At 48.7% G+C, this 18,493-nt stretch overlaps 1 protein-coding gene and 1 long non-coding RNA gene across 2 annotated transcripts in view; one reads left to right on the plus strand and one right to left on the minus strand.

Moving 5' to 3' along the window:
* The window catches only part of GPR19 (G protein-coupled receptor 19), a 28,516-nt gene extending 18,275 nt beyond the window's left edge, over positions 1 to 10,241 (minus strand). Inside the window, exon 1 of the mRNA XM_006115490.5 lies at positions 9,867 to 10,241. Within this exon, the coding sequence (XP_006115552.2) occupies positions 9,867 to 9,955 (89 nt within the window). The 5' untranslated portion in view covers positions 9,956 to 10,241. The remainder of the gene's footprint in view (positions 1 to 9,866) is intronic.
* LOC149525632 (uncharacterized) lies at positions 5,469 to 10,175 on the plus strand. The gene is made up of 2 exons (XR_016347344.1): positions 5,469 to 5,794; positions 9,421 to 10,175. It is a non-coding gene; the product is annotated as an uncharacterized LOC149525632 (long non-coding RNA).
* Positions 10,242 to 18,493: the final 8,252 nt, after the last annotated feature.

An 18,493-nucleotide genomic window follows, 5' to 3' on the forward strand; every position in this document is an offset into this window, starting at 1 on the left:
TCATGTCACTTTTTATGTCACTTCCTCTAGGTTTCTTTCTGGTGTCCACTAATCTCTATTTTGGTTTGCAAACATCCTGATTGTCTTGCTATTTCTACTGCAGGGTGAAGAATTAAATCCATAGGTGCTTTTATTTCCCCCCAGGAGTGCTTCACCCCTGTTCTGCCCTAGAACCCTGTCCCCACTCCAAAATTACCCTATAGCCCTGCCCTCAATCTGCCTCTTCCCACCCCTGCTTTACCACCTCCAGGAGGCTCTGCCCTTGCTTTGTCTCTTCTTGCCACCACTCCAAGCTCTCACTCAAGACCTCCACCTGCTAGTCAATTGTTGATCTCTGCCTTCCTCCAATCACCCTCCCCTACCACCAAACAGCTGATCTGATCACCATTGTTTCCTGTGGGTGCTCCTATGATTAAATCTCTTTTCACTTGCAATTTCTCTTGCATGATGCTGTGGCCTAGAATGCTCGTCAAACTTAGCCAGCACCACCATGTTACTGTTCTTTGAGCTCTTTTCTCCAAAGGCAAAGAATTTGAAGATATATTCAGTGTCCCTACCCATGTCAGATAGGGGAGATTCAGGTTAAATCTGTCTCCTTATGAAGTTCAGTTGTAATGCAAAAAATGTGCAAATGAATGTTCATTCAGGCCAGTCTGATGGCCTGTCAAAGCTGAAGGTCCCTGGTACGTGAAACATTATATTTTGATAAAATTCTGCAGTTTTCAAGAGTGGAATTGTTAGCTTTTTCCCCCTTTTCCTTTCATACCTTGTCATTTGCACATGTGAAGCATGTTTGCCTGGCCATGCAATGGTATTCAAATACCCAAAGTGGAAGATTTTGAAATATTGGCTTTTTCAAACACCAGAAATGGCAACATCCTTTTTATCAGCTACTAGAAATAGTATAGTCTCCTAAAATATACTCTACTGCAGCCACGCTGTTCCAGGCTTCTTGGCATTGGTGGAAACATTCTTTCTGTTGCTTGATTAATGGGAAGGAATGTCTGCTGCACAGAAGATCTCAGTCGGATTTTTTACATGCACAATAGAAGACAATAATGGCCACACCAGAGGATGGAGGTTATGTCTACACTACAAAGTTTTTTTTCAAAAAAAACCAGACATTTTTCCCAAAAAAATGTCAATTACGTCCACACTGCAATTGCGTTCTTTCAAAAGAAAATCAAAAGAACAGGGGTTTTTCTGACATTAGTAATCCTCATTCTACGAGGAAGAAGCCTTTTTCCAAAAGAGCTCTTTTGGAAAAGGGCGTGTGTGGATGGGGAAGAGGGAGTTCTTTTGCAAGAAGAGGAAAGAGAAAAAAGCACAGGTGCCCTGGTGACCACTCCGTCCATAGTAATCACAGTTTACATGTGAGATAGCATCCATTCAGTGTGGACACTATTTTTCGAAAAAGCAGATCGCTTTTTCAATGTGCTTTTGCAGTGTGGATGCTGTCTTTCAGAAGAAATTTTTCCGGAAGATCTCTTCCAAAAAAGCTTCTTCAGAAAGAAGCCTGCAGTCTAGACATAGCCGGAGTTAGCAAATATGTTGCAGGCTGTTTCCAGTCATTCTAACTCCAATCCTTCAATTTACTTGCATATCTGTAATTGGTTAGACATGCAATTGCTTTTAATGCTCCCAGATGCCTCAATAAAAAACACCAGAGGCCAAAAAGTCATCTCAAATTGCATTTTAACATGGAATAACACCTTTGACTTCATAAGGACAGCATTGGCCCTAAAGCCTGGCCCTGGAGCACCCACAACACAAAATGTTGCATCTCATCAGACTTTGAGCTCACCATGGGACTTATTTATTTCAAAAAGCTTTGCAAAATTAAGTTTACACTAATCAAATGTTCTGAGTACCTAGATTTTTCATGCCAATATTTACAAATTGTGAAAAAAAGCTGATAGCTTCCTTTTCAATGTGCCCAATGTCAATACGTTTACTGGACATTTTCTTTAACCAAATCAGAGGTGTTGATAGCAAGTGGAGTTGGCATTTTTTTTGGGGGGGGGGAGGTTGAGTAGAAATTTCCCCCCAAAATGCATTTTTAAAGGATCTTAAACTATTTGCAAATTGGAGTAAAATTCAGTGTATAGTTTTGGCCAATAAGAGAGAAACAGCTTGGAAAAAATTGTTTTGAAAAAAACTTAAACAACAAATAGTCCTGCAGCACCTTAGTGTGCAGCTACACTGCACTGTTATTTCAAGATAACTAGCGTTATTTTGAAATAACAATGTGAAAGTCTACACAGCTATTCTGTTACTTCAAAATAATTTTGAAATAATGGCTGGCTTATTCAGAAATCTGTAAACCTCACTTGGAGGAATAACAGCTATTCTGAAATAGCTATTTTGAAATAAGGCATGTGTAGATGCTCCACTGCTGCTATTTCAAAATAGCCCCTCACCAGGGCCATTCTAAGTTATTCCTCCCCCCCCCCCCCCCGTGCCTCCTGGGGCTCTAAATCAAGATAGCACGTCCACATTAGGGAAGCCTGCCTTGGACTAATTTTGAGGCTTCCCTGCAGCGTAGACATGCTATTTCGACATAAACTATTTGGCTGTGTCTACATTAGCATCCCTTTTCCGGAAAGGGGTGCCAATGAGACCAGTCGGAATTGCAAATGCCGTGGGGGATTTAAATATCCCCCGTGGCATTTGCATGAACACGGCTGCCGCTTTTTTCCAGCTCGGGGTTTTGCCGGAGAAAAGTGCCAGTCTAGTCGGGATCTTGCGGAAAATAAGCCCTTTTCCGGAAGATCCCTTATTCCTACTTTCACCGCACACCTCTTCAGATGAAAAGATTGACATGTTTTGTTTTGACTTATTATTTCAAAATGACATTTACTTTTCAAATGTGGCCAATTTTTTTTAAATACATACACGAAAGAGGATGGAAAACATCTGAATTTAAATTAAAAAATAAAAGGTCTGAGTCTCTTAAAATGTTTTGATTCGTTCAAAGCAATTTGAGTTTTTTTTATTCAACATTTTTTAATTTATTTTTTAATGGAACCAGATTTATTTTTCAGATTTTTCAACCTGTCCCCCAATCCTTAATTCATCCAGCCCCCATTAGAAGGGGCCTCCGGTGTTAACTGAATGACATGCAAAGAAAGAAGGGGATGGTCAGAGAGCCTGCTGAGTGCTGGCAATTTTTGTGGTTAATCATATGATGGCTACAGATTGCTGTAGAATGCATGACACCTGATTCAGATTTACATGAAGGCTGCTTTAGTGTCCTGGCAGTGAAAAAGAGCCTTAGAGTCCATTAAGTCATGTTTATATCATAGAATCATAGAATCATAGAATAATAGGACTGGAAGGGACCTCAAGAGGTCATCGAGTCCAGCCCCCCGCCCTCAAGGCAGGACCAAGCTCCACCTACACCATCCCTGACAGATGTCTATCTAACCTGTTCTTAAATATCTCCAGAGAGGGAGATTCCACCACCTCCCTTGGCAATTTATTCCAATATTTGACCACCCTGACAGTTAGGAATTTTTTCCTAATGTCCAATCTAAACCTCCCCTGCTGCACTTTAAGCCCATTACTCCTTGTCCTGTCCACAGAAACCACTTTCAGACTCCCTTCCACAGGGGTATAAAATGGCTTCAGTATAAAGAAGAATCAGGCCTTCGTAATAGCCCCATGCTGAACACAGGGGTGGTGGTGGTGGTGGTGGGGATAGTCTCTCTTGTTTACAAGCAAGCATACTCCCGTGTAGCTGCCAAAGCTGCCAGGCATGGAGGCACAGGGAAGGAAAGGGGAGGTAGAAAGGCTGGAGATAGCAAAGGTGCAATAGTGCTGCTTCAGGTTGTCGCTAAGAAAATAGCCAAGAGACCGCAAGCCCTAAAATTGAACGGCTGATAGACTTAGTGGGAGGCATGGGTCCAATAACTGATCTGACTGACAACAAACTAAGGAGGGTCAGTTAGGAGAAGCTGAGATCTCTAGAAAGATCACAAAAAAAAGCGGTGACACCTCCCAGCATCAAAATACTCCCCTCCCCCACCTCTGCAGGTATAACATGCAATGGAATGGATGCTGGTCTCTCTAATAATGACTGGGTTGGATGGGGGAGGGGGGAGAGGGGAGAGGAGAGGGGCTGTGTGTGGATTGCATGCCCTTCGGCATAGAGCTCAGTTTGTTTGAGAAGGGGTCCCCTCACAGTAACATGGGTAAGAATTGGCACTGTAAGGATCTTTATCCTCCTGTCACCATGGGGTGGAGAGCTACATAAGCAGTGAATTGCATAGGAGTAGGTTATGTGGAATGGCTGCCTTGCTGGAAACTTTCTCTGCCCTGCATCTTGTGCATCTGCCCAGCACATGGGTAAAGCTACTCATATGGTAGAGTGCTGGATTTTTGCCCAAGACAATATTAGTGGGTGAAAATGCTGACATATTTGCATACACGTATAAACTAATATAGCAATGGATGTTATTCTCCCCTCTGGAGGGGAAACCCCATGAAAGAGGGAAATTGCTTCTAAAACTCATGGGGCCATTTCTAATCTCACATTAGAGTAACTCACTGACTTCAGTGGAGTTGCTTCCGATTTATATCAAATAATCCACCCTTTGATTGGGGCCTCACAAAATATACATCACCAATCAGGGTTGCCAAAATAGGATGCCCCTCACAGTAGACTGTGCAAATGTTCAAAATACAGCTGGTAGAAACTTGGAATTTTTGTTTCATAAGACATTTCAGCAAAATTTTCCTTTGTTCCAGACTGGAATGAAAAAAAAATCTTTAAAAATGTCCTGCAATATGGATTGTCTAAAGAATTTCAATTTTGAAAAAAAATGTTAGAAATTTTTGAAATTTCAATTTCATTTAGAAATTTATTTTAGGTTTTCTTCATTTATTTTACTTTATTTCATGACATGTCAGTAATTAGTAATGAACAATATGTTAAACCGTCATACTCTTTCATTACAAAACATACAGGAGACAAGTTTATCCAAAAAAATAAGATTTCAGTAAGCAGTAGCAGCTGTCCTTAATGATCTTAAAAATAAAATCAGACCATTCAGCTATTTTATGTCATATTATGAGATTGACACTATGTAATATGTCTACTGATATGTCATGAAGTCATGTAAATGTTATAGTAATGGGGAAAAAAACCTATATAATATCCAAAAATTAGATTTTAAAGCTTTCCTCAACACTAACTTTCCAAAATTATTTTTTTTTGGTTTGAATAATTTTCTCTGTGGGAATGTTCACTGAAGTTATAATTTCACAAAAAAAATAGTTGAAACAGTTGTTTCAGACAAACTGTTTTGACTATTTCCTGCTCCCCGCCCTCCTGATCCACTCTAGTTCAAAATAGAATTTGGCATATCACTTGGTTCCGCCTTGGTGGAGCTTCATTGTGTCCATTGGTTCATTTAGGCCTTTTGGGCAGGATGCCTCCTTGATTGGGGGGGGGGGGGGAACCAAGGGGAGTAAGAGATGCTATCTCTCAGATGTTTATGGCACCCTGTGACGGGGCGGACAGGCCCCGCACTGATGAGCAGGGGATAGCCCAGGCCCAGCTGGCAGAGAAAGCCCCGCCCCTCCGACCCTGCTGGGCATGCTCCCAACAGTGGCCGGGTATAAAGGCAGAAGAAGCCCAGCAGTTGGGGAGGCCCCAGGGTGAAGGAGGAGACCAGGCTGGGCCAGTGTTCTTGCAGCTGCTGGGACCAGAGTTGCCGCCCGCGCCGGATCCTGACACGGAGGAAGCAGCCGCTGACCCTGGGCGGCAGGAGCACGCCCGCAACCCCGACAGGTGCTGCCTTGGAGGCGAAGGGGCCGGGGGGAACCAGGGCGCGGTAGGAAGCAGCCCAGGGCAAGGGATACAAAGTTTGGCTCGGCCTGTATCGGCTGGATCCCCCGCCGAGCCGGCAGGAGTCATAGACCCTGTCTAAAGGGCCCTGGGCTGGGACCCGGTGGAGAGGGAGGACCCGGGTCCCCCTACCACCCATTTTTCCTTCCCTGGACAAGCAAACCCTGGACCAGGGGAGGCTTCTCAGAGCGGCTAGGCCTCTAGTACCGTATATGCCCTGATAGAAGGGCCTAGACTTTTGCATTGGGACTTTGGTACCATATATGCCCTAATAGAAGGGCCCTGACTTTTACGTGGGGACTGTGGGGGGTACTGCGTAGACCCAGTAAGAGGGGGCTGACACCCTGGACAGGGGCGTAGCCCTTGACACACCCCAGAGAGATGTCACTCGAGTAAATAGTGTAGACTTGTGATTTTCCTTTCTCTCGCTTTACCTCTGAATTGACCCCTCTGTGAAATGAATAGGGCAGTTCACACCAATTCATGTATGCATTGGTTAAAAAAGGTTCACATCTGGAAGTTTTCTTTGCAGCCATAACACTGAAATACTTATCTACTATATAGTTAAAAGCGTTTTTCTGTCTGTGTGTGTGTCTGTCTGTTCAAGAATTCCTCCTAAATGGTAAGAGCTAGAACCACCAAATTTGGTGTGCTGCTTCCTATAATCCAGGCATGTCCAAAGTCCGGCCCGAGGGCCAATTGCGGCCCGTGTTCCGGTTTAATACGGCCCCCCAGGTAATTTGGCAATATCTATCTTTTATGGCCCCCAACGAATCCATATGTATTGAGATGAATACATTGTAAAATCTCAGTTAATGTCAGTTGGTCTAAATCAGTTATAAATATATTTGGACACAACATGTATACTTGGTGTTATGTTCCTGTTCATATTTTTTGAACTTAAAAGTTGACAGACAACCTTTATTACCAATAATATGTAATGTACTTTACAATGTTCCTGACATATATTTCAGCTTCCTGGATTTTTTTTTTCATCTGGCCTTCAGATATGAAAGGCAGAGTGATTTAACACCTGTTTAGATTTGTCATCCATGTGACGAAATGAAAAGTATGCCGTTTGCAATAAACTTTGCATAAAATAGTTAATTTGCATTTAATTTTAATGGTTCAAAGAATGTCAGGCAAAATGGTCGGCCCTCACGCATGTTCACTTCATCAAATCTGGCCCTCTTTGAAAAAAGTTTGGACACCCCTGCTATAATCATAACTTAAAGCAAGGTAAGAGCTTGATTGTGCCAGGAAAATGGGATGTATGTGGAATGGGATTGCTTCTCAGAAAACCATACAGAAAAGAGACAGGATCACCAGGCAGGTGAAAAGGGCTGGCTGGGGGTTTGACTCCTCCCCCCCATCTGAGCCTGCCCCAACTCCGAGCCTCTCACCTTCAAACTCCCTTTAGGAAAGGGGGGGCTGTAGCTACCCTCGCGTTTCTATAGAGACATTGCTGGCTGTCCTCTTTTATCAGGGTGTGAGGGAAAGTGCACAGTTTGCTGCATTTCTCACTCTGGCTGGGGAGCACAGGGGGCAAATGAACCTGGACCTTCCCCAGCTGGGTGACATGCACCTTTCCCCTGGCTGTACCTACTGTAGCTGCAGCAGCCATAGAGAGGCACTTCTTACCTGGCCTGAAGCTGCTGCAGTGGGAGAGGGCTGCGGTAGAGCAATGATTCAAATGAAGTATATACTTTTTTATTTTCTAAAATACAAACATTAGTTGAATTAAGGACCCAGGCAATGCCAGGTACGTTTTCTGGTGTTGAAGGTAAAAGTTGTGATTCTGGAGAATAAATAATTTCAGAGAAGTAGTGATCGGGCATAAGGGGTTGAACTGGCTGTTTCCAAGCCCTGTTTTTGAGTTCCCTCTGTGCTGTGCAGTGGAGGAGAGTACGGGGCTCTTGTATGACTAAATCTGTCAAGTATTTGTGCTATACTTCTTGGAAGGTTGGTATGCCAAGCAGTTATTCATCTGGTCCTTTCTCTGGTTGCTGAATTGCACGTGCATTTTAAAAATTAATTTAGAAGAACATCTTTCATTTTTTCTAGCTAATAAATACAATGCAATGAAGCAGTCCTAAAACTATCAAGCAGAACCATCAATCTTTGGATCTAAAACCAGACAAGTCTAACATATTCAATAAACTGAACATAATGCTGATCTCATGCATGCTGGGGTAAATCAGGAGTAAATCCGCTAGTGAACGATGTTATATTGGTGCAAATGAGATTTTAATCAGCCATGCTGTTTTCAAGAGAGCATTAGTTAGTGAAAAACAGAGAGGTTTTGTCTAGAGGAAGGTTTTGAGACCGAAGTGTCTTTGGGGATCAAAAAAAATCTTTCTTAAACATTTTCCATAGATGCAAACAGCAGCAGGGTTTCTTGCATCTTCCTCTGAAGTATCATGAAACTGAACTGAGTAGCCCACTGATCTGATGCAGTGTGGTGACTGCTACATCAAATATGAAGATATTCTAAAATGTACCCTGTATGACTGAACTCTGAAACTTGGAAAGAGTGAAATACTGACATTTTGTATAGAATGTAAATGGGTGAAATTCTAATGAGGGCAATGGAGCTCTGACAATTTACACTGGCAGCGAATTTGGCCCTTTCAGTTTATCATCCTCTTTGCATTGCTGTCACCAAAATATTGACTGGTGATTTTCCGATTGGTATTCCATGGCCTTTTTTAAAATTATGAACTTTATAAATAATTGATATAGTCTTACTAAAAATGACTTTTCTAATAGTTGAGAAATTGAAACCGTTTTTGCAGTTCTATGGGGCCTTGCATCAGAGGACTTACAAAAGCTTTACAAATAATTATTATATCTCCACACCTTTGTGGAATTGCTACTATCTATATGATGAATGCTAGCTGTAGGATGGTCGTTTTCATGTGGAAAAACTGAGGTCCATAAGTTTTGCTCAAGGCTTTAAAGGCTGAGATGTTTAAAATGGGGGCCAGAACTGGGTTCTTATCCATATTTCAACACACAAATAAATGACTTGTTTTTTTTTAATGCTATGTACCCAGCAGATCTCATTCTTTGAGATGGTTGTCTATGTGGGTGCAGCAGCGGACAGGGTGGAGCACTCACAGGGGCAACCATCTCAAAGAACCTTTGTTACTGCACAAGGTGAAGAACCCTCTCTTCATCTCAGTAGGAGCTTCATGGTCCTTAGCACATTTGAAAATCAAGTTGCTTAATTAGGCCTTCAGCGAATGATTTTGGGCACTCATTTAAAAAAAAAAAAAAAAAACCTTGGCCAGAAAGAAGTAGAACTGTTCCTACCTGGTCTGACAAGCCAATTTCTCCCCTTCACAGTACTGTGGAACCCTCACTCCTTTCACAGTGCAGACAGCTAAGCTGCATAGATTCAAAATACTGCCCTTATTTTTGAGGGAACATGTGTCTGATTTACTGACTTGCAGGCAACAGAACTTGCTGACTCTCCTATCTCTAGATAAGCGAAGGTGGTTTGCTGCTCTGCCAGGCTTTCCCAAGTCGCTCCAGTGTCCCACCCACTAACAGTGTGTCCCTTTCAGGAAGAGGAGGAGACTACCAGGAACAGAAACACAAAGGCACGTTTTAACACAGTAACAAAAGGAGAAAAGCCGCTCAAGTATTTTTCCCCAGAGGTAGGACAAATCGATCATCTCTAGTGAACAGAATTCATTGCTACTTAAATGGGACTGCCATCTTTAGGCACAGAAATAAGTGGCCTGCTTTTCAGAAAGCTTCTAGTGCCTTAAAAGCCCCCTCTTCTGTATTCTAAAGAACCGGACGCTGCTTTCAGGTGAATGTGTTTAGCTCCTGCTCCAGGAAACCAAACCTCTTCTTACCACCCCGGAAGGCGTGAAGGAAAGGCTGGTGCCACTCCCAGTCAGCAAAGCAATGGGAAAAGCACAGCGCAGGTCTATCCCGGAAGAGGGGCGCTACCCCCTTCGAATCATGACCCGGTTCAACGCCCACTACCCACCAAGGCACTTACCTGCTCCCAAGCACAGTCCGAGGAGAGCTGCGGTTCCTTTTTCTACTCGGAATCCCACTAGACAGCACCTCTGGGCGGGCACCCGTCATAGTGGCAGCCACGAAGCATGTTGACTGTTGCTCTCTTGCCTGGGCAGAGCCATCTGTCCGGCGGAGAGGGCGATGTTTGCATGTGCCTCTTCCCTCGGCTGGAGAAAGGGATGACGTTTTGCAGGGCTGGCTGCTGGCACCCTCTTCTTTCCAAGCACCGGAAAACGTCACGTGGGAAATGGATCATGTGGCTTTTTTTTGTCGGGCCTCCAGGATCTAACAGCCTCGATTCCCCTCCCTCCCGGCCCCTTCCTCCTCGCCCTTAAAGCTACCAGGCAGCAGGACAGGTGCTGCCTCCGCGCTGCGCAGCAGTGGGAATGCCCCTGCCGCAGCCCAGGCTTTACTCCCCGCCTCGGTTTCCCTAGATTCCCAGGAGCTAGAGTCAGGCACATTAGTCCCCTGCCCTGCCTCTCGCTTCCCCAGCCCCTGCCCATCGCTCCTGGGGAAAACACCAGGAATTGGGCTCTTCCTTTCAGTACCTTGGACAGCAGCGCCCCGCTTGGGCTCCGCGCTGGCGGCTGAAATGTTTGCCAGCCTGCACCCACGAGCCATGGGGGGGGGGGGGGGGAGCCACGTCTCTCTCTGACCTCGGGCAAAGGGGCCTGAGGTGCAACTGGGCCGCCAGGCAATGCGGCGTCGCTTCCCTCCCGAAGTCCCCAGCAAAGCCGGGGAACCAGCCCCCCCGCCCCCCGCAATGCGATGCCCCCGGACCACCTCCCGCCCCGGGGCAGGGCAGCGCGGCCAGAGGCCCCTGCGCTCGGGGTTCGCGCCGTGGCTGACGTGCCGGTTGCTATGGCGCTGCGCGCCTGTGGAAGAGGCTGGTTTTCCTCAGCGATGGTCGCCATGGGGCCCTGGCAATGGAAAGGGGGCGGGGGGGGGGGGCTCAGCGAGGTTCCTCCCAGCCCCGCTGCCCCCCCCCCTCTGATGCTCGTATTGCCACACTGGGGCGCGCAGCCGGGTGTGAGACCCGGCAGCCCACAGCGCGGCCCCCTCCCCGGGGTGCGAGCCCTTTGCGTGCCTGGGGCGGGAAAGGCGGGACGCCCCAGTGCTAAGTCCCCGCACCGAGATGGCCCCAAAGAGCTGGGGTGGGGAGTTGTGCGGGCTGCCTTGCCGGTGACTTCCAGCGAGGAGCACGTCCCGTTGGCCTCACTTGGCGCCCCCCCCTCCCCTCAAGACACAGGCCGTTCAAGGAGAGTCCTGGGTGGGGATCTTTGTTACTCGTAGCATTGGCTCCTGCTCTCACTGGCCTGGGGCGCAGGCAACAGCTCCATGGCCAATTATGATCACATACCTTGACATCTAATTTTAGAGAGAGTCTGCAGTCGGTTTGTGCAAGAGCTCCTCTTAAACCATAAACCCACTAAATGCAGTAGCAGCTTCCTCTTCCCCTGCCTTAAAGCAAGGCCAGGGTCTGGTTGTACCAGGACCACCAGGAGCCCCAGGGAAGGGACAGTTTTCCATAACATGCAAAGGGAGGGGCTGCGGTTCTGAGGGACGGGATATGAGAGTGGCCACAGGGGCCAGCGAGCCTGCAGGGGAGAGCTATCCTGCAATGCCACTGAGAGCAACTGTACCACCAAGGGAGTGACCAGCAGGGCTGGGTTTCCATCACCTTGCAAGGGAGCACCTTGGTAAGTAGCACCCCTGCCCCAAACCCTTTCCCTCCTCCCAGGCCTTGGCTGCAGAGCCCATCCCTTACCAGCTATAGGCCATGAGGGGCACTGGAGGCTGGGGCCAACCCCTGAAGCCTCAGCCCCCCGGACAGGCTGCAGGACATGGGGGAGAAGGGTGCTGGAGGCTTAGCCTGGCCCCTGGAGCCTGCCCTGCCCACAGACAGCCTGTGCCCCCTGGGGAGAGGGAGGGAGAAGGGACTGCAGGCTGTGGGCAGCTCCCAGAGTCTCTGCATCACACAGAGAGCCTGCAGGCTGTGTGTGTGTGTGGTGGGGGGGGAGGGGAGGGACTGGAGCCTGACCCTCAGAGCCTTGCCCCTGGACAACTGCAGGACATGGGGGGGGGGGGGGGCTGCTGAGGCTGGTGTCAGCTCTGGGACTCTTGCCCTCTCCTACTGCTGGAGCCTGGAGCCAGCTCTCTGACCCTCACTCCCCCCAGACAGGCTGCAGGACATGGTGGAGGGATAATCTGGAGGCTTGGGCCAGCCCCCTGAGCCTTGCCCACCCAACTGATAGCCTGCAGGCTGTGGGGGAAGAGGGGCAGAGGAGAGGGTGCTGGAGGCCTTGATTGGCCCCCAGAAGCCTGCTCCCCCCATGGACAGCCTGCAGGCAGAGGAGGGGTGATACAGGCTGGGGGCAACCCCCAGAGCCTGCCCCCCCACAGAGAGCCTGGAGGCTGGGGTCAGTCTCAGAGCTTTGACCCCTCTCTCTGGACTGGCCTTGCCACCTCCTGCCCCAGACAGGCTGCAGGGTGGGACCAGCCCATGCAGCCCTAGCCTCCTGGGAGGAGCTGCCAACTAGGGATTGTAGCCCAGCCCTGCAGGTGCAGCTACTGGTTGGAGAGCACAGTGCCAGCACCCCGCCACCCCGCACCTCAGAGGAGTTGCAGCTACAGCATCCCCACCCTGGCTGCCATGGGCAGCCCAGGTAAGCTCCCTCTGCAAGCTTCCCAGCCTCCTGCCTTTAATCTTGTCACCTCACAGTCCCTGCCCTCACTCCTGCACACTCACCCCGTGCCTGAACCCCCCTCCCCACCTTCCACTCTGAGCTCTCTGCTCTGATTCCCATGCCCTACACAATCATGTAAATAAAGCATGTACATTTTCCTTTTAATTTACAAAACCAAACTCCAAATATTACTACAGTTAAGGACCGAGTAACGCTGGGTACATCTGCTAGTACCTTTAAATAGCTACAAATCAACTACTGGCTCCTCTCATTTAGCCTTGCTCCTATATTTATTATTACTCATTGGACTTTTTATGTTGTATCTGTACACAGCCTATGGTCCCACCATAAGCCTATATGTGCCATGTTAGTCCCACTTAAAATATAAAAAATAGGATTTAAGTGGTGTTTTGGCTCTATGCAGAATTTCACTCATGAATAGTCTCAATAGTTTTGTGTATGGACTAACAGCATCAGTTAGGCTTGTGACCATTTTTCACTCCCAGTAGACTAATTGTTTTGACTAGTCCACAGACTGGAGATGGTGACATGACCAATCCATCTAATCTCTGCATTGTCTGTATTAATGAATTCAACAATGTGGTTTAAATCATGAGTGAAGTCTTTGGCTGTTTCCTTCTTTTCACCTTCCTCTTTAGATAATTGACTAATGGAATATTGTCAAGAATAAATGCTTTATTACTAATGTGAGAAGAAGTAGCCACAAAACAGCAGATTCTAATACAGTTGAAATTTTTGAATGTCTACAGGCAAATAGAGCAGGGATGTACATGCTTCCCAATAAATCTCATGTGGTTATATTGATTGTTCTACAGCAAGTTATACTGTGCTAGTTGAACGAAAAGTTTTTGCTCTCTATTTTAAGAAACTACCATAGTAATATAAAGAAAAAGACACAGAAACCTTTTCCTTATTCCTTTGACTCATTCCCTGATATCATTTTGGTGTATTTTCTATTTGGTGTTGTGACTGTAAGGTGGGAAACTGAGTCACAAGTCCATCTAATTTAGGCTTCAATAAGTTTTGTCTTTATTAACATTTCAGACATAATTATTGTCATCTATGGTGTCAAACCACCCATTTATGTCAGGCAATAAACGGATAAGACTGAATAGTTAGGGATCACAAATTACTGCACTCTAGGAACCAGGAAGTTCTCTTGTACTTCATGATGGTTATTGCTACCTCTGGTCTGGTTCTTCAATCCCACTGCCTCAGTTTCTGTAGTTCAGTGTTTCTTTTACTGGATCTTGTTCATTTCAGTCTTTTTATACATTTCTTTGCTACTTCTTTCTGAACCTTTCTCCAATCAGTTTTAATCAGCTTTGTTAATTACATTTTAATAATTTATAATTATGGATAGCAAATGAGTTTAGATGAGAACACCGAAGTCAAGGCCTTGTTGAGCTAAGTGTGGTTTCTCCTACACAGAATTGCTGAGAGGACACTAGGGTATGCCTAGACTACATGCCTCTGCTGGCAGAGGCATGTAAATTAGACATACCGACCTAGTCAATGAAGCGGGGATTTAAATATCCCCTGCTTCATTAAAATAAAAATGGCCGCCGCATTGGAATAGGCAATGCAAATGAAGCATTGATTAGCATTTTCTCATGGTTCGTTTGCATAATCTCTTCCACTCCGTTTTTGCGCAAGAGGTTTTTGCGCAAAAACATGGAGTGTGGACATGTCTGTTTTGTGCAAAAACACTTTTTGTGCAAGATCCTGCCCACCACTAGTTAGAGCAGTGCCAAATTTGGATTGGGAAAGGGTAAATCAAGCCCTGAATATTTTCATTCTTCCTATTTTTGTGTGTGGCACAATCCAAATACACTTTAAAGAATCACATGACATATTTTGGAAAAGCACATTTGCTTTTTGAGAAATAGATTAAAGGGAAACAGAGTGAAAGGTTTTTTTTATTACTATACAGTATTCTTTTATCTCTTATGTTATTCTACATGATGTGGCTTCTGAAAATTCAGTGGCTTTGAGAATCAAGCCAGAAGTGTTTTCTTTGGTTTTAGCAAATAAGTGGGACTTTAATCTAACCCTCCAAACTGCTGTATTGTCTATTGTTCAATTATCTACATGTGACTTGTAATTGTTTTTCAAGCTGAACAGAAATATCATCATTAAGTGTAATGACATCCCTGGGGTATGCCCACAATACAAAATTCCCACAGAATATAGATCAGTTTGTTGCAATTAGCTGTTCCCCCCAAGAGAATTGCACAGCTAGAACTCCTTGCAAGCCAAGAGTACTTCTCATTAGCTTGTCTGTGTATGCAAGCTAATACACACTGTACGTGGCTCTGCCAAGTACTGCTAGCACTTCTGTTGATCATGACACATTTCTAATATCTTTTGCACTTTTTGTCTGATGATTTCAAAATACTTTGCCACTAGGAACACTCATGGTGTCCCACTGAGGCTGTGTCCAGACTCCATGCCTCCGTCGACGGAGGCATGTAGATTAGCCAGCTCGGAAGAGGGAAATGAAGCCGCGATTAAAATAATCGCGGCTTCATTTAAATTTAAATGGCTGCCCCGATCTGCCGATCAGCTGTTTGTCGGCAGATCGGGAGAGTCTGGACGCGATGCCCCGACAAAGAAGCCTTTCTTCATCGACACAGGTAAACCTGGTTTCACGAGGCTTACCTGTGTCGATGAAGAAAGGCTTCTTTGTCGGGGCATCGCGTCCAGACTCTCCCGATCTGCCGACAAACAGCTGATCGGCAGATCGGGCCAGCCATTTAAATTTAAATGAAGCCGCGATTATTTTAATCGCGGCTTCATTTCCCTCTTCCGAGCTGGCTAATCTACATGCCTCCGTCGACGGAGGCATGGAGTCTGGACACAGCCTGAGGTATTTGTATTATTAGTGTCTTTTCCTCTTTACTACATAATAATAATAATTAATAAATAATTAGGTAGAAACCACACAGGAATAATAACATTCTAAATAACTATGGGTATGTCTACACTACAGCGCTAATTTGAACTAACGCGTCTAGAACTAAAAACTAGTTCGAATTAGCGTTTTGCTAATTCGAACTAGCGCGTCCACACTGATTGGACGCAGGGGGGCATTTAAGGGCAGCTGAAACCAGTTCTGGCAGGGTATCAGGTCAGTAGTTGCTTTGTGTGGCTGCTGTCTGAGGCTATCTGAGGCTCGTGCTTAAAGGGACCCCCCCCCCGGACAGCCGGTTCTCAGCTTTTCCTGCTTGCTTGGCAACCTCGCCGAGGGACAGCAAAGCGTTGATCTCTGCGCCCGTGTGTGTCGGTGCTTCCCTTCGGGGACGCCACCGCAGGTGGCAACATGGAGCCAGAGCTCACCCTGCACCTTCTGGTGCACTTTCTGGACTTGCTGCTGCAAGCCTGCCAGCAATGGCTCGAGGCTGCCTGGCACCTCCTGGTGCACGTCAGCCCCCTGCCTCTCCACCTAGCCACCCTGGGGGCCATGGAGGAGCCGCGGCGGCGCCCCGGCACTGGCGTGCCCCGCCGCATCTGGCATCTGGACACCAGCAGCGACTGGTGGGACCGCATCATCCTGGAGCGCTGGGAAGACCGACAGTGGACCCAGAACTTCAGGATGAGGAGGGACACCTTCCTGGAGCTCTGCGAGCGGCTCGCCCCTGCTCTGCGCAGAACAAACACTCGCATGAGGCCCGTCATCCCCCTCCAGAAGCGGGTGGCCATCGCCCTCTGGAAGCTCTCCACGCCGGACAGCTACCGATCCGTCGGGAACCAGTTCGGCGTGGGGAGATCCACTGTCGGAGTGGTGCTCATGCAGGTATGGCACTCGTCGGCCACTGCGCCGGGGGGGAGGGATGCAAGGAAGGGATGGGCCGCCCCAGGGACAAAGGGGGGGGGGAGGAGGCGAAAGCGCCCCGCACCAGAGGGGTCGGTCTGTCCTGGCCGTACTACACGCCGCCAGGGGGGGTTGCTTCCGGGAGTGGGGTGCGGGGCACTGCCAGGGCACGAATGCTCCCAGCCACCCGGGCACCCCACTGATTGGCGCTTTGCTGTGTCTCTCTCCGCAGGTGGTCAAGGCCATCAACCGGGTGCTGCTCCGCAGGGTGGTCCGCCTCGCCGACCTGGACGCCGTCATCTGGGGATTCGGCGCCCTTGGCTTCCCCAACTGCGGGGAGGCCATCAATGGGACGCACATCCCCATCCGTGCCCCGGAACACCAGGCGTCCCGTTACGTGAGCCGCAAGGGGTACTTCTCCATGATCCTGCAGGCCGTGTATGACCACCGGGGACAGTTCACGGACATTAATGTGGGCTGGTCCGGCAAAGCACACGACGCCCGGGTGTACCGCAACTCCTCCGGTGCCAGCGGCTGCAAGACGGGACCTTCTTCCCCGACTGCCACATCAGGGTCGGGGACGTGGACATGCCCGTGTGCCTGGTAGGGGATGCCACCTACCCACTGCAGCCGTGGCTGATGAAGCCCTACACGGGGCACCTCAATCCCTCCCGCCAGGCCTTCAATACCAGGATGACCAGGGCCCGCATCGTGGTGGAGGGGGCCTTCGGGCGACTGAAAGCCCACTTTTGATGCCTCCTCACCCGTCTGGACCTGGCCGAGCACAACATCCCTCCCGTGGTGGCAGCATGTTGTGTGCTCCACAATTTATGTGAGAGAAAGGGGGAGGCTTTCCTGCCAGCCTGGATGGCTGAGGCTGACCGCATGGCTGGCCACTACGGTAAGCCCCGCACCGCCGCCATCCGGGAAGCCCAGCGGGGGGCCGTCCGTATCCGGGAAGCCCTGCAGGAGAGCTTCCTGGTGGTGGAGGAGGAGGACTGACCTCTCCCTGCATGCCCCACTGGGGCCTTCTTCCACCCTACCCCCTTCCGCTTTCCCCTCCCTACCTACTGTCAAAGACACCTGTTTTTCAAACAAAAACATCTTTTTATTTAACATAACTGGGGTGGGGGGAGGGAGGAAGGAGGGTGGGAGAGGGGAGGGGGAAACATGGGACGAGGGAGCTGGGAGGGGAGGGAAGGGAGGAAGGGAAAGGGTGGGGGTCTGGCTGCCTCTCCTGTCTCGCAACACTGCGGGTCCGGGGGCGTCGGTGGGGAATGATTGTGGAGGGTGGGGCAGGAGGGACGGGGGTGTGGAGGAAGCAGGAGCGGGAGGAGCAGGGGGAGGAGCAGGGGGAGCAGGAGGAATTGGGAAGCGGTCGAGCAGGCTCTGGAGGTGGCCTCGCAGGGCACAGCCCTGCTCCTCCAGTGCCTCCAAGCTCCTCCGGCGCAGCCTCAGGTCCTCCTGGACCCAGTGGTCCTGGATACGGAGCTGTTACTCCAGGAACCGGAGGTGCCGCCTCTGGTACTCCTCCTGGTTCCTGGCTCACCTGCTGGCCCGGGCGCGGACGGCTGCTGCAGGAGGGGTGGTGTGCCCTGCAGTCCCAGGTGCTGCGGCTGTGGTGAAACAAGAACAGCGGTCAATTGCCCCAGGGGCCCAGGTGTGTGAAACCCAGCTCCCCTCTGCAAGGCCAGGGCCCCTGCAGGATCCCCAGCCACTGCTCCGTGGTGGGCAAGGCCCAGGCGCACAGTCCCTGGGCTCCCTCTTGCCCCAGCCCCCCGTACACATAACGGGAGCACGATGGTACTCACATGTGGACACTTCCCCGGCCTCGGACGACACAGGCGAGCGGCTCTGTGGGGTGCCTCGGGGGTCCCGGGTCCTGGGCAGGCTGCCGGCAGGCTCCTGGCTCTCGGAGCCCTCCTCCTCCTCCTTGGTCTCTGGGGGTATGTCTACACTACAAAGTTAGTTCGAACTAACGGACGTTAGTTCGAACTAACTTTCATAGGCGCTACACTAGCGCTCCGTTAGTTCGATCTTAATTCGAACTAACGGAGCGCTTAGTTCGAACTAGGTAAACCTCAT

Source organism: Pelodiscus sinensis, chromosome 1 (assembly GCF_052426305.1).
Source record: "Pelodiscus sinensis isolate ZL-2025 chromosome 1, ASM5242630v1, whole genome shotgun sequence".
NCBI classification, from domain to species: Eukaryota; Metazoa; Chordata; order Testudines; family Trionychidae; genus Pelodiscus; species Pelodiscus sinensis.